This window comes from Ylistrum balloti, unplaced genomic scaffold, assembly GCF_031769215.1.
Source record: "Ylistrum balloti isolate Yb309-2 unplaced genomic scaffold, AGI_CSIRO_Ybal_v1 Utg370806, whole genome shotgun sequence".
Classification (NCBI taxonomy): domain Eukaryota; kingdom Metazoa; phylum Mollusca; class Bivalvia; order Pectinida; family Pectinidae; genus Ylistrum; species Ylistrum balloti.
The window spans coordinates 464,536-480,952 of NW_026782467.1; the positions used below are offsets into that span (position 1 = coordinate 464,536).

At 38.0% G+C, this 16,417-nt stretch overlaps 2 protein-coding genes across 2 annotated transcripts; both read left to right on the top strand.

Annotated features, from left to right (window-relative positions):
• The first annotated feature begins 5,768 nt into the window (after positions 1 to 5,768).
• On the top strand, positions 5,769 to 12,137 carry LOC132558644 (uncharacterized). The gene is made up of 7 exons (XM_060223240.1): positions 5,769 to 5,807; positions 6,300 to 6,538; positions 10,410 to 10,652; positions 10,889 to 11,042; positions 11,181 to 11,276; positions 11,451 to 11,546; positions 11,826 to 12,137. The coding sequence occupies exons 1-7, from the start codon at positions 5,769 to 5,771 to the stop codon at positions 12,135 to 12,137; spliced, it is 1,179 nt and encodes a 392-aa protein (XP_060079223.1).
• A 1,353-nt stretch (positions 12,138 to 13,490) lies between these two features.
• On the top strand, positions 13,491 to 15,885 carry LOC132558650 (paraneoplastic antigen Ma6E-like). The gene is made up of 2 exons (XM_060223245.1): positions 13,491 to 13,591; positions 15,459 to 15,885. The coding sequence occupies exons 1-2, from the start codon at positions 13,491 to 13,493 to the stop codon at positions 15,883 to 15,885; spliced, it is 528 nt and encodes a 175-aa protein (XP_060079228.1).
• The last annotated feature ends 532 nt before the right edge of the window (positions 15,886 to 16,417 follow it).

Sequence of the window (16,417 nt, forward strand, 5' to 3'; positions counted from 1 at the left end):
ATAAAAGAACACGTCAATAGCATACTGACTATTGTCTAACATTTGTCTACGATTATAGGGTAGAAAACATTAACTAGTCAGTACTGAAGACAAACACCGCACGACTCCTAAATTCAATTTTCTTTATTTATAAATGAAATCATTCTAGATACAGTACACTGTAATGTATTACAATAAGTAAGCAAATGCTACGTTCTTTTCCATGTTATATAATATAGAAAGGTGGACCAAAGAGTATTAAGTGCCTAAATTAATGAGTTAGGAACGCCGATATTCCCTGTAAATTTCAGTTGTGTTCAGATTTTGTTCAATACATCGACCATATCACGGGTATCCCGCTGAGTCTGTAACCGATGTTGTAATAGTGTTTAGTTATAACGTATCAAACTCACAAAGTATACACAGAAACTTGGGAATCGATCACATGTTGTTTAAAAGCATTGTGGTTGTATAATTCACAGGGTGATATACTAGACAGAATGTCGATGATATTTCTTTACGGAGAATATTCCTTCTTACTGTATACTACAGAAGATAGAAAGAGATGAAGATTTGTCTCTCGCTGCACGAATCAATACGTTTCAATCCATACTAATTTATTAACGATACATCTACATCGTTGAATATTGCTGTAATACAAAAAATCTTATCAGGGGGTTGACTGGTCACATACATATCCTGATAAGGGGTGGACTGGTCACATAAATACACGTGTCTGACCACATATTTATTAACCGCAATTGGCCTAGTTTCCGTGTTGCTACAATGCATGTGAGAATGTCAGAATCCTAAGGGTATGAAAACTCCGAAGCGACTGCGTGTGTTACTAAACGATTTATTTAACAGTGATAATTACGTTGGATGACGAATTGAGCTCTATCGTAAACTTGATAAATATTCGCCTCTCAACTTGCATTTACTTCTGTTTGGAGATAATCCACTCTCAGAAAAGACAGTGTAATGTATAGCCTTGCAATACTCAGCAATATATCAATGATACAAACAGACTCCAACTCACACCCTTTTCTATCCTCTTCGTCTCTTTCCTCCTTCCGAATGAAAGACTTTCTTTGTACGATTATCTAAGTTAACTTAAAAATATAATAATATAAAAGATTAAATATATATAGTATATGTTTAATATATGTTTGGACCTTCCTGGTATAAACAGAAATACCAGAAAAGTCGGAATGACAAGGAGGATAAAATTTGAATGATTCGAACTGAGAACTGCACTAGTCCCGTTTGCATAAATAGAGAGACACTGCATGACCTGCATATATATATGTATATATTTGAAAAGAATAAAATCAACACGACAAATGTATTCAACTAACGTTTTCAGGCCTAGCGGCCATCTTCATATATATATATCCATATAAAGTACATTTTAAAAATTATATTTGCATTTTAAAATTATCCCATTCAATCATTTCTTCTCTCCCGCATACCCCCTTCTCCGCCTCGCCGTCCCAGGCCTTAATGGTTTTACAATCAACTGTGTTTCATCAATAAAAGCAAAAAATACCCATGTATGTAAAATAATTTATTTCCCTACACCGTTCACTCGTCAATAAGGACTCTACTTCCCTACACCATTCACTCGTCAATAAGGATGTATACTTCCCTACACCATTCACTCGTCAATAAGGATGTATACTTCCCTACACCATTCACTCGTCAATAAGGATGTATACTTCCATACACCATTCACTCGTCAATAAGGATGTATACTTCCCTACACCGTTCACTCGTCAATAAGGATGTATACTTTCCTACACCATTCACTCGTCAATAAGGATGTATACTTCCCTACACCATTTACTCGTCAATAAGGATTCTACTTCCCTACACCATTCACTCGTCAATAAGGATGTATACTTCCATACACCGTTCAATCGTCAATAAGGACTCTACTTTCCTACACCATTCACTCATCAATAAGGATTCTACTTCCCTACACCATTCACTCGTCAATAAGGATGTATACTTCCCTACACCATTCAATAAGGATGTATTCTTCCCTACACCGTTCACTCGTCAATAAGGACACTATTTCCCTACACCATTCACTCGTCAATAAGGACTCTACTTCCCTACACCATTCACTCGTCAATAAGGATGTATACTTCCCTACACCATTCACTCGTCAATAAGGATGTAAACTTTCCTACACCATTCACTCGTCAATAAGGATGTATACTTCCCTACACCATTCACTCGTCAATAAGGATGTATACTTCCCTACACCATTCACTCGTCAATAAGGACTCTACTTCCCTACACCATTCACTCGTCAATAAGGATCTATACTTCTCTACACCATTCACTCGTCAATAAGGATGTAAACTTCCCTACACCATTCACTCGTCAATAAGGATGTATACTTCCCTACACCATTCACTCGTCAATAAGGATGTATACTTCCCTACACCGTTCACTCGTCAATAAGGACTCTACTTCCCTACACCATTCACTCGTCAATAAGGATGTATACTTCCCTACACCATTCACTCGTCAATAAGGATGTATTCTTCCCTACACCGTTCACTCGTCAATAAGGACACTATTTCCCTACACCATTCACTCGTCAATAAGGATGTATACTTCCCAACACATTCACTCGTCAATAAGGATGTATACTTCCCTACACCATTCACTCGTCAATAAGGATGTATACTTCCCTACACCATTCACTCGTCAATAAGGATGTATACTTCCATACACCATTCACTCGTCAATAAGGATGTATACTTCCATACACCATTCACTCGTCAATAAGGATGTATACTTCCATACACCATTCACTCGTCAATAAGGTCAATGTATACTTCCATACACCATTCACTCGTCAATAAGGATGTATACTTCCATACACCGTTCAATCGTCAATAAGGATGTATACTTCCATACACCATTCATTCGACTCGTCAATAAGGATGTATACTTCCATACACCATTCACTCGTCAATAAGGATGTATACTTCCATACACCATTCACTCGTCAATAAGGAATACACCATTCACTCGTCAATATTCACTTCCATACACCATTCACTCGTCAATAAGGATGTATACTTCCATACACCATTCACTCGTCAATAAGGATGTATACTTCCATACACCATTCACTCGTCAATAAGGATGTATACTTCCCAACACCATTCACTCGTCAATAAGGATGTATACTTCCCTACACCATTCACTCGTCAATAAGGATGGATACTTCCCTAAACCATTCACTCGTCAATAAGGATGTATACTTCCCTACACCATTCACACGTCAATAAGGATGTATACTTCCCTACACCATTCACTCGTCAATAAGGATGTATACTTCCATACACCATTCACTCGTCAATAAGGATGTATACTTCCCTACGCTATTCACATAACTTGTTCATACCTCTACATATTTTATCAAACTTATTGACGTTGAGGTATGATATTAGAGGATTAAGTATTTTATAATTCCACCACGTATTTTCCAGTACACAAAGTTTTTATGTGTATTCTGAGAGTAGTTTGTGTTTGTATTCTCGACAGCGAAGTGGATAAAGAACGACACCTAAAACAACTTTTAACTTTAATGGTTACGTAAATACGGTAATCTTTCAAACACTAATTCGATTCCTTTTACTGACTGAAATGGTTACAATATTATTGATACTCTTAGTCTATAGGACAGGAAATTTAAATGTCAATATTTTTGTTAGTAGTCAACCCACACAGGTAACTTGATAATTCTCGGGTGTTGACTGTTTGTGTAGGACCTTTAAGTAGCGATATGACATTGATGACATGTATAATAACGAATCTCTAATCAAGGAGGACCGCTTTAGGACTTATTTCTTTGGTCAGGTAAGTTTTGTGTTCACATTAAAACATAAGAATATGACATCAAATATTTCCATATACACCTTTCTTTCCAATACTTTCAGTAAGATTGTTTTTATATTACTATCGTAGATGGTCCGATACTTGGTACCACTAATGAAACATACATAAAGATGTATATGTAGACTGCAGAAATATTCATTTACTGACTCATTAGTGAGCACGATTTTTTTTCGTTTTTTAAGGTTCAATTTGATGTTCTGTGGCGTTTAACATTCTGTTTATCATTTTAATATCTTTAGTAAATCACCTCACGCACACACATCACAACACGCCCTCACACACCCTCATTCACCATCACACACGCCCACATGCCATCCCACCCACACCCACACCCACTCACACAGCCACACACTCTCACCCCTCACACACCCTCATTTACCATCACACACGCTCACATGCCATCCCACCCACACCCACACCCACTCACACAGCCACACACTCTCACCCCATCACACGCACACCATCCTACCCTCACACACCCTCACATCCCCATCACACACACTCACACACAAGCCCTCCCTCACACACGTGGTGTGTGGTGACGTGTGTGGTTGTGGTGTTCGTTTGTGTGTGTGTGTATGTGTACGTGAGGGTATGTGTGCATGTGTATGTATGCCTACTGTGTGTGTATGTATATATTTGCATCGTTAGATATATCAATAAATATATAGCTGATATTTGTGTGATTCTGTTATCTGATTGGAACTGTGCAAAAGTATTGTTTATATGCTTCCATTGTAATTCATTGTATAGAATACGATAAGTTACAAAAAATCGTCGACCTCTAGTCTTTGATGTAAGTAGTTCATCATTAATGATAATGAAATATGTATCCAATATGTATCTTAGCAACGGAGAAAAGACTATATGAGATAAATATGTATACGGTTTGTGAACTGACGTTTACTCGATGCCTGTGGGTTACCAGGATATGTTGTAAATACTGAATATTTCATGTCGATTCTACGGAAGAAGACACTTTGACGCCTTTACGTTTTAGTTTGTTAATTATTGATATGGAACACTGGGTTCACACCCCGTGGACACAAGAGACTTATTCAAGACACATCGTTTGGTAGTCGGTGATTAAAATTTGTCCTATCCAAAAAAGAATGGTAGAATTAAAGTCATGGTTTAAAATTGTTGGACAAATGTTTTAATCATGGTATAAAAAATACACCCCATTACAATTATGAATTGAATACCGATGAATGATTTAATATCTCCTATATGCTTATGCTGTTGCCAAAATGTTAAATGTACAAATTTCGGAAAATTCTACAATGCATTAAGACAGAAACATGTATGTTATTTTTCAATGGCTGTGATATGAGAAGTGCTCACATTTTTTTTGTTTAAATGGAGGCAAAGATATTATATACAGTGTTCAAAACAAAAGGCAGCCATTCTATTTCGCGACAGAAAAAAAATCGACGTTTTTCATAGATGGTCCGGGCACTTCTAATGGAATCTTTAAGTTAAATGAGCCATGGCTGTATTGGCATTTCAACTTAAAGTAGTTCAGCTAATCATACCGACATTTACTTAGTGTATACAGGTATATAATGCGGTTTTGTCACGGACTAATGTCACACAGGGACACGAACATATCCCCAAGTATAGTGCAGACAATCTGTGAAGGTAACACTGAAAAATGCCGGGAAAATGTTCAATTGTGATACGTTTATTTACTTCCAATATTCTACCATTCTGTTTCAAAATAAAATTTAATTTGTCAATAATTACTATCTGGAGTGAAAATATATTATACCTTTAAATATTCTCAAATAGTTCGTAACATATGATAATTTTATCAACCGGAAATTCATATTTGCAGCAATCCACTTCCGGTAACCAAAAAGTGCAGTATGCAATTCAATAAACTCGTGGCAAGTCCCCGCGATCAGGTAAGTATTTCTGCTGAAAGAATATATATATATAAATGAAATCAAATTTTAATAAAACTGCGTGAAGACTGAGTACATCAACTCCAATATAAGTAGCTAAAAAGGTTTCTTGGTCGGTTCACTTATTAAGATAGGTCCTCACCTTATTGTGATTCACTTATTAAGATAGGTCCTCGTCTTATTGTGATTCACTTATTAAGATAGGTCCTCACCTTATTGTGATTCCATTAATGCTTTGTTAAATCATTCTATATAATTATCAATCGTTTTTGTAAAATATCTAATTAATTAACGAGCACAAGCATCTGTATGATACGGTAACAACCAGTCATGTGTACGATTGTTACAAGTCCCTATAGTATACGTTTTGCACAGTCCCTGTTGAACCACGTAAGATGGCTAACTTTGATAGGGTACATGGCATTTGTCATGTATTTTGATTTATCATTTTGGATATAGAAGGTTTGATTCTAGATTTTCATTATTTGTCAGCATAGAGCAGTTGTTTTAGAACGAACCACATTCCCGCCGTGCTCGAACTGCCAGAAACTGAGAAAAGAAAACACAAAACTGAAACTTGCCCTGGAGAAGTCGGGATACCAGGATCAAAACCGCCAATACCGAGAATACCTTCCTCCAACAGTACCTGTCATGAAACAAGAGACAACGCCCAATCCATTCGTAACTCCTCGGGAATTGTCACCGATGACCAACGCAAGAGTAACAGATTGGTATGTAAAAGTATCTATCAACCCCACCTTCTCCATCTTTATAACAAGCACCTGTCAATACAGGTCACTTCACCAAGTTCCCAATGGCAGTACCATTGATAGAAATTGAACCTCTGTATAAAAGACACCTCATACATAGGCAACTTGAGTACATTTTAATTTTGGACTGTTTCTCCTAAAGCTATGTAGGATATACGTCTTATTTTGTTCATACAAAGATCAAGGTTTCCAGACCTCCGCCTCAAATTTCTTCCTCGCTTCGGATGTGAAAACATAATTATCTGCCAAGGTCATGACCAAGGTTTCCAGATCTCCGCCACAAATTTCTTCCTCGCTTTGGATGATAAAACACAATCAGTTACCAAGGTCATAAATACCAAGGTCACAACTACCAAGTTCACGTCTTCTGTTCATTAAAGCTATTGCAAGGTCTACGAACGTTTGAACTGACTGACTTACTGAAGGCAAATGAAAGACGTAAGCTGCAGTGTAAATAAAAGCGCTGACAACGCTGAAGAACAATAGGAGTCCTCATTATCGTAATGACGTCAATATTATGTTAAAAGTCGTAAAAGCGCAATCCTACCGACCTCGCTACAAATAAATAAGTGTGATTATGTACGACACTTCGACTGTGCGGGCACGATACACTGTGCTAGGATGATCAAGCTTTGCTTACTCTACAACGCGCAATGGCGACCCTACTACGTTGCTATTACATTCCGTACTGGGATAGGTGATACATGTCGGATTAACGTCGGCAGTCGTCTACATACATCTACAATTTGTTGTTTAATCATTGCACCGACGATTAACAACTAAGTACCAAAAGTTAAGAATCGGAAAAACTATTATAAGGGCTGATATTATTCAGGATAGAATTAATAGACTTCATGTGAATAGCAAGTGCAAGCCTTTCTTAAAATCACACATATTTCTCTTTTGGCGAAAACCATCAGAAATGGGAGTCATGGTTCAAACTTGGAAACCGTGTAAATGTATTTGTAGATAATTAGGCGTGTCCGTGAATATATAGGATGGCCGAATAGAATTCTTACTTAATTTTTTACTTTGATACCTTGAATTATCATACAAAAGCAGACAACATTGCTACGGTTAAAACCTACGGAATAAGGCTTGTTAAAACTATGTACGTCTCGTGTAACTGTACACACTGTTATCGAATAGTAATTGGCCCCCTTGGGATTCTATCGCGTGACATCACCGTAAGCAGTTTTGCAAGTTGAAACCACTCTTAAAATAAAAATTCATTAGCTGTTTTTTTTAATTTACATATATTGAATCACATCTTCTTTAAATCGATCGAAATGAAACAGCCGGCTGCTGTTCAGTGTTCCCAGAGGGCCTCATCGTCAAGTTTTGTTGGCATGGAATAGATGGCAAGGTGGATACACAAAACATCTGTATATACAATCTAGAATGTTAAAAAACAACAAGAAAATACAAACATGTCAACATAAACATAATCCAAACATTAATTCAATAAAACCAGGGGAAATATGTAAGATTATTTACACGGAGGCTCCAGAAAAAGTACAATAAGACCCTGTGCTTCAGAAGAGTAAGAATTTTTGCATTATCAATGACAATTGACATGTTAATCGTGGTCAATCCAAGCAATGCCACGTTCTCAAATAAGAACTGGGTGTAAAACAAATAGACCAACAGGAAAACAAACAAGCATCAAACACGTCCAGCTTCATATCGCACACAGAAACATGATATTTGTCAATGAGTTCAAAATGGCGACCGTAAATCTTTCTCATAATTATCACCAACCTGCATCTCTCGGAGTCCTGTGTGGTGAGTGTGTCTGCCAGTTGATGACCTTTAGCACAAATATCGTGACGCTGAGAACAGACCCTTATATATCGAATCAACTGCAAAAAAGTAAACGCTATAAGTCGGGGTTGCAGGGTGTTACTATCCGGAAATGGAATAATCAAGCTTTCCATAGTGGTTTTGTTGTTGGAAATACACTTCAGTGCAGGCCACAACCATATATTTATACCGCCGTTCACCTTTCTTGGAGAAGGCGTTCCTTCAGTCTAGAATATGGCATGGTAATGTACAGAGTGGAGAAATAAAATGTTCTTATATGAGATCTTTTTTAAGAAAAGGATGGAGATTGGTCAGCGGCCCTTCACAGTTCTTTAAAATCCACATACTATTAATTCCACTTGTTGAATAAGCATTATCACAATAAGACTGTAACCCAGATTTGATAGTACTAAGAAGGGTGGTTAGTAGTTTTGAGAAAGGTTTGGTTGAACAGATGGACGAGCCAGCAATAAAATTGATGTTTGTATAGATTCTAATAAACTTTAGAAATGTAAATAAGCGAGGTCCGTGTTTACTTACAGACAATCTAAATTATTTTAATATTGACATATTAGTTAGTATTATTTCATTGGAACGAAAGCATTAATGTATAGGTTATGTTTCCAAACCCAGTTCTTTTTTGTATACAGCGATGCCTGCAGACAAGGATCACGTTATTGGACACATTCCGGTACAATAACATACCTGTCATGCCACTTTTATTCAACAGAATCCATAAATGTTTTAAAATTCCGCGTAGTGAGCTTGGTTTCACGATATTTAGGACCTCCATTAAAAGTACTAGCAGCTTAACATTTTGGAAATTGCTTAAGTCACCAGTTACTATGTACCCAGTTAGACCATAGTTACATGTACATGCAGATGCAGAACAAGCGCCAGATAACGGAATTGTAGTTCTTCGGTCACAACTTTTGCTTAGAATTGAAAAGTTTTAAATGCAATGAGCTTGCAGTATCATAAATATTTCTGATGTAAACTATTACCAGCATGAAAAGCATCCTATCCCTTATTTGCAAACTCAACTTTCATAAATTGACAAATTACTGGAGAATCGCGGCCACCTATATACAGACATATTTGTGCCGCAGCATCAATGAATTTATGAAGTCTCCAAACTTGTTGCCACAGGTCACCAGGAACTGTATTCGCTGAATCCAGGAGAGAGGAAACGAGTATAATGTAGTCTCCGTTAGACCTTCAAACGTGACAGTAAATCAGATATCCTCGGAGACATCGGATTTCATATCGTTTCTATCTTCTGAAATCTTCTAAATCAAGAATTCGATAAAGTTATATCGATAAACATTCATTGACATTATTAATTCAGTGATATCGCTAATTCTTATCATTCATATCATTTAATGAATTATTGATATCGTTAAATATTCTTAACTGTTGATTTCATTACTCGATTTAGTCATGTAATTGATTCGAATCTCTGGTAATTATTATTCATTTATTGATATCACCAATTCGAATCAATGATATCAACAATTAGAGTTAAAGATATCAATTATTCGGGACCTTTAGTTAAATGATTAATTTGAATTAGTGATATCAATTATTAATTTAATGACATCAATAATTAGAAATTGTGATATCACGTGTTGTAGATGTCAAGACTTTCTAACTTAAAGACCTTTAGGGACATTGATCAAAGTATGTATTTCTGCTTTCAAGGGAGATAATCACTATATTTTTTGTGGTGTAATTGCACGTAACAATCGCAACATTAAAAACAAAATAAATATACCTCACGTTTGGTCGGTCGCTGTGTAGATGTTTTTTATGAATACTTAAAGAAAAGTTATAACATTTTGTGTTTAATTTGAAAACCTAAAGCTTCTAAATTCAGAGACTTTCATTAATGTCATGTTCTAAGACTTTCCGGACATGACATGTAATTCCAAGGTTTTTTAAGTGCTGAAAATCACGTGCCTAGAGATCAAATCCGACAAAAACGTCCTATTTTGAATCAATTTAACAAGACATCCGTATGTCAATACAGGGAAGCGATATGGGCTGGGACACCGGACTTGATCGCCACTCGGACCAAGCCAAGTAAGTTGTTATTGAGGCCAGGTCAAGACCTTTCTGATAACACTGAGGCTCTGCACAAGGAGATCAGCCGTCTCAACAAGGAGCTTGACTACCGAAGTGCTGAGGCGCATCTGTATCGTCGGCGTTTGGGCGTGGCAACGCCAAATACATCCGGGTCACGAGGCGATGTGTTCACTACCTCGAGAAACAGGTATCATATTATTGAATTTAGAAAAGGCTTCATATGTAACAGTCTTGGTGCATTAGATCGATAATCTCAACAATCTGATCTTCATGCAATAGAATATGGCGAACGGTGATGACGAAACCAGAACACACTCGTGTAATCAATTAATATATTATATACTATAAGAAGTCACATTAAAAGGAATTGTTTGTATTTGATCTGCTCTTCTGAAATTGACATTATTAATCTTGGTTTATTAGAAAGGGTGATGAACAAGTGACAAATGATAAAGAAAAGGTTGGACAGCAGTACCATAAACTGTTTAACACAGAATGGGATGCTGTCCTTCAAGTCCTGGAAGCTTCCGGTATGGAATATAGGAAATGCACAGAGTTGCTCTTCAACATTTTGGTGGTGAGAAAATCAGTCTTATTAAATAGTTTAATTTAAATATTGTTCTAGTTTATGAAATGGACATACAACATTGCAATACGTATAATTATCGTATTTCTTAATGGATAATCTGACAATATTGCTATTTATACGTATTAGGAGATTTACCAGTATGCAGAAAAAACATCCCGGGAACAGCTCAACAAGATTATAGAAGGCACGAACGACATTCTCTTGCAGTCGACAGGTGGCCGGGTAACTATGCTAATTAAAAGACAAAGATATATATATCGGTTCCCAATTTTTCCACATTTGTACTCAAGGCATTTTCAATTTATAGGAATAGTTTCCCTATGTTTAGTGTAACAAGAACTACATCTTTCTTGGCAACATATTTTGTTTTATATCTTCGTTATTGTTTTTATTCAGCCGTTGTCAAGATATGACGTGAGTTTGGTGGGAAGTATAGAGGCCATGATTTACCGTAGGAAGGTGTCCGACAGTACGGTAGCGGTCCTCACGAAGGTACGACGGCAACATTTCATCTGGTTCTCGGGCAAACATACCATGTACCTTATCAAACAATAAATAATATTGGGGTATTCAAAGTTTGTTTTCTAGACATTATCTTTTCACTGCCTTCCTTGGTTTTCTCAATAGCATATCCCATTTATATAAGAGATCAGTGACAGGTCATGCTTTCTGGGTTTGTCAGGACAACCAAACCATGACGTCATTCATCCCTCAATAACTAAGAACAGTGTGTCTTGCAATCATTTCATGATGGTATGACGGTCTTTTCAGATATACACGGTGAATGACGTAGAAGAATTCAAGAAAAAAAACATTTCACAGACGGTAAAGAATAACAAAAAGATCATGACATACGTCAGCAGGTGTGTTGAGGTCACGTGGTCCATGTGTGTTCAAGATCCTGCTATGACATTTGACCTCACGAGGAAGAAAGGTTACGCGTTTGACCTTTCTAGGTATCAGTACTACAGAACAGAAGGCAAAGTCATGGACTCGTTGGTGTGGCCCGTCTTGTTGGCAAGGGCACAGGGAGCTGTTGTTACCAAAGGATGGGCAGACGCCGAGCCGATAAAACCGAAATGAGACGGGGTTTCAAGGAGAGGAGCTGATGAGGGTTCAATGTTGAACGCTGAAAAATAAGGCATCGAGATTTTCCCTTTATAATAAAGATTAACTTATCGTGAATTTTGTTATCTGCTCCTCGGAATCGTCACTTTTACTACTAAAGAATGTTACAGTGACACGTCTGGGGAGTTCCTCGGAAACGTCACTTATACTACTAAAGAATCTTATAGTGACACGTCTGGGGAGTTCCTCGGAAACGTCGCTTATACTAACAAAGAATGTTACTGTGACACGTCTGGGGAGTTCCTCGGAAACGTCGCTTATACTAACAAAGAATGTTACTGTGACACGTCTGGGGAGTTCCTCGGAAACGTCACTTTTACTACTAAAGAATGTTACTGTGACACGTCTGGGGAGTTCCTCGGAAACGTCACTTATACTACTAAAGAATGTTACAGTGACACGTCTGGGGAGTTCCTCTGAAACGTCACTTATACTACTAAAGAATGTTACAGTGACACGTCTGGGGAGCTCCTCTGAAACGTCACTTTTACTACTAAAGAATGTTACTGTGACACGTCTGGGGAGCTCCTCAGAAACGTCATTTATACTACTATAGAATGTTACTGTGACACGTCTGGTGAGTTCCTTGGAAACGTCACTTATACTATAAAGAATGTTACAGTGACACGTCTGGGGAGCTCCTCAGAAACGTCACATATGTTAATAAGAATGTAACACGAATGAAATATGAAGTACATTCAGTTTTAAATGATCTGCCACGCTGAAGTGATTCTGTTTGTACACGGATTGATATAAATGTTGGAACGATAGGTAGGTACTTAATTGACGACCAAGTCATTACAAGTAGAAACTCGTTACTGATATATTACCGTCGTTATTATAGAGCACTTCCATACTTCCCTGTATTTATAGACTTGACATAGACTGATAAGTACTGAAATATTGATCAGTTAACGACATTTACTTACGAATCAGGCATCATTGATCAAGACTGTCGTATCTTGTAGATGTCAAGGTATACCATAGTCCAGAGGTGTACAGATAGTCGTTCTGTTCAAATGCACGGTGTATATTATCATAAGTTGAATCTTACGACCCCAGGCTTCAGTCGCTACTCTCCTTTACATTGGCCCCATTAGAGTGTGTATTGTCCTTTGTGGGATATAATTCCACTCCTGAATAACGGCCAGCGTGAGTTGAGTGACGTTATATGGGACGTTGACGTACTTACTAACCTTCCTGTCCAGCTCGTTCCAAAAATGTTCGATTGGGGACAATCAAGAACCGGGAAGAATATCGCTTTCCACGACGTCGATAGACACATTGTTTCCACCTGGTCTGTAAAGCATGAAGCAAGACTCGTCAGTGAACGACACACGTCTCCAATGGGCCAAACGAAACCGATTAGGTTTAGCAGCTACTGCATTCGACGTTGGCGTCGCCTCTGTGTAAGTAGAGGACCAACATAGGGCCTTAAATGAAACTTCCGCAACCGATTCCAAACCATTCTTGGACACACTGACCTACAATGAGTGCCGACAACTTGACGTCTGAAATCGGTTACACAGGTGCGAGAGGTGTATGCCTTTATTTTGACGTCGCGACGTAACGCGCGGGCGTCCGCTCCTGGAACGGTCACCCAATCTCCCTGTGGCTCCGAGATGCCCAACTAAACGGGATATTGTTGTCTCATGTACACATTGTTGCTGGGCTTCATGACGTTGCGAATGCACTTGCATTTTCAGAGCAATGGCCCTACCTCTATCAAATTCACTCAAACGCGGTGTTTCGCCCCATAATCGCTGCGGAAAGAAATGTTGTTTAGCTGATCTATGCTGTTACAATGTTTAATTTGTAATGATTTACCAACACATATGGTGCAAAAGTACCCCAGATGCACGCTTTCTTGAAAAATCTGCTGAAAGCATGCAGCGTCGAGAGAGGTCACGGTCGGCTGAATTCTAACTGAAGGTAGCTCAGTGTCAAATCTTATTAAATTTAGTCCAAGTGTCTAAAAGTTATATTACGACAACTAAACTGTTTCCCGCTAGTATATTTGTACCGCCATTCACCTTTATTGGGAAAGAAAGCTCTCATGACAAGAACATGAAAGTGTTCTTTCAGTTTAGAATGGGGTATGTGGAGTGGAACAGTCAAATGTTCTTATAGAAGAAATGATCTTCAGAAGAGGGTGAACATTGGCCAAAAGCTCTGTGGAGTTCTTTAAAATCTACATGCTTTTGATTCCACTTCCCGAGTAAGCAGTGTCAAAATAAGACTGTAACCCAAATTTGAGAGTACTAAGAATGGTAGACAAGGATCTGCAGGCACAATAACATACTTTTAATATAAATATCCGAGAAGTACAGTTATGCAGTATTTAAAACAAAATATAGGCAACACAAACTTGGAAGCAATTTTCGGTAGTTTGTCGCCTAACCAATACAATGGATCTTGGTAAAATTATTTCCGTAGTTCTTTACAAAGGAACAAGGAATTGCTACTTCAAAGGAAATAGGAGACGATAGATCAATACCCATGTGGAATAGCCATCAGCGGCTAGAGAAGCTCGATAGGTGGAAATTAAAACTCGTTTTGCTAGACCAGATATATGGCTTAATCCTACTGCGTTAATCACAGGCATGTACAATACCTTAAGGGTCATCTGACTATAAAAAACTGTAGATGGTCACATAGGCTTACATAGAAGACACTAGTTGGTTCATAAAGGCATTTTCTGCAAGCTTGAAATCATATTCTTTATTTATGCACTACAAAAATGCCATTATTATGGACTTTTTGCTTGCTGAAAAAGCATGCTACAGGTCAAATATCAAGACCTTTGGCCATTTGGTCACTGAGAAGAAGTTGCTTACGCATTTCAACACATTTTAACCGTGTGACATCAAAAGTGGATTTTGACGTATTTGACACCTTTAACCTTAAAAGTAGGTCAAGGTCCATAATATTTCCAAGACACCCTGGGCCAAAGATTTTAACATATTTGACTCCTGTGACCTTGAAAGTAGGTCAAGGACATTCATACTAACAAACTCCGTAGGCCTTCATCCCATCATGCTACAGGACACATATCAGTACATTTAAACTATTTGAGTAGGAAATGGATGAGTATTGGACAAAAGTATTCAAGCTTTAAAATTCGCAATTAAAACTTATTACGAGATGACTGTTAAAGGACTACTAATCTTGTACATATTTTATACTGTCAGAACAAATCTATGTATCAAATGATCTTGAAAATTCATGATTAGCGTCAAAAATCAGAAAAACAAAACTTTGGCAATTCTGTCCAAGGATCACATCAGGTCTTAACAAGGTCACCGGGAAACGGTTGGGAGCGGGGGTGGGTGGTGGAGAGGCTGGTGTTACGGGAAAGGATGGAGAGGCTGGTGTTACGGGAAAGGGTGGAGAGGCTGGTATTACGGGAAAGGATGGAGAGGCTGGTGTTACGGGAAAGGGTGGAGAGGCTGGTGTTACGGGAAAGGGTGGAGAGGCTGGTGTTACGGGAAAGGATGGAGAGGCTGGTGTTACGGGAAAGGGTGAAGAGGCTGGTGTTACGGGAAAGGGTGGAGAGGCTGGTGTTACGGGAAAGGGTGGAGAGGCTGGTGTTACGGGAAAGGGTGGAGGAGCAGGTGTTACGGGAAAGGATGGAAGAGCTGCAGTTATGGGAAAAGGTGGAAGGGCTGGTGTTTCAATGTATTGCTCTAAACTGTCCGCTTGAACAAGCATATGGAGAGGGGACCCAGGTCGATATGACTATCACAGGTCGATATGACTATCACACTCCTGTAAATTATATCTGGTCATGGTAGGCTAATCTATATGACTATATGACCAGTGAAGTAAAACAGGATAAATACTCACCACCATAACTAGTCATTCAAGATGTTAGTGAAGCATTACCAGGTCAATGACATAAACTCCATAATGCTTATCCAAGGTATAGGAAAATGGATACAGGTACTAGGTAAAGTGGAAAGTATGTGATCAGGATGACAAAAGATAGCATGAAATATTTTACTAGTTTTAATGCTCTTAAGAACCACCTACTGATAAATCACAAAAACTGTTTTTTCAATTAAAAATGGATGAAGCTAGATATTCTCAGAAATTGTAGTAGTAAGTGTGTGAAGAATGGAGAACTGTATGTGCCTGGTGTATAACAATTTCAGAAACTTGAAATTTTATGGGTACAGCTTATTGGCAAGGCATGTACTGTTCTTTCCAAAATAGTGAAATTTGTCGCTTCTCAG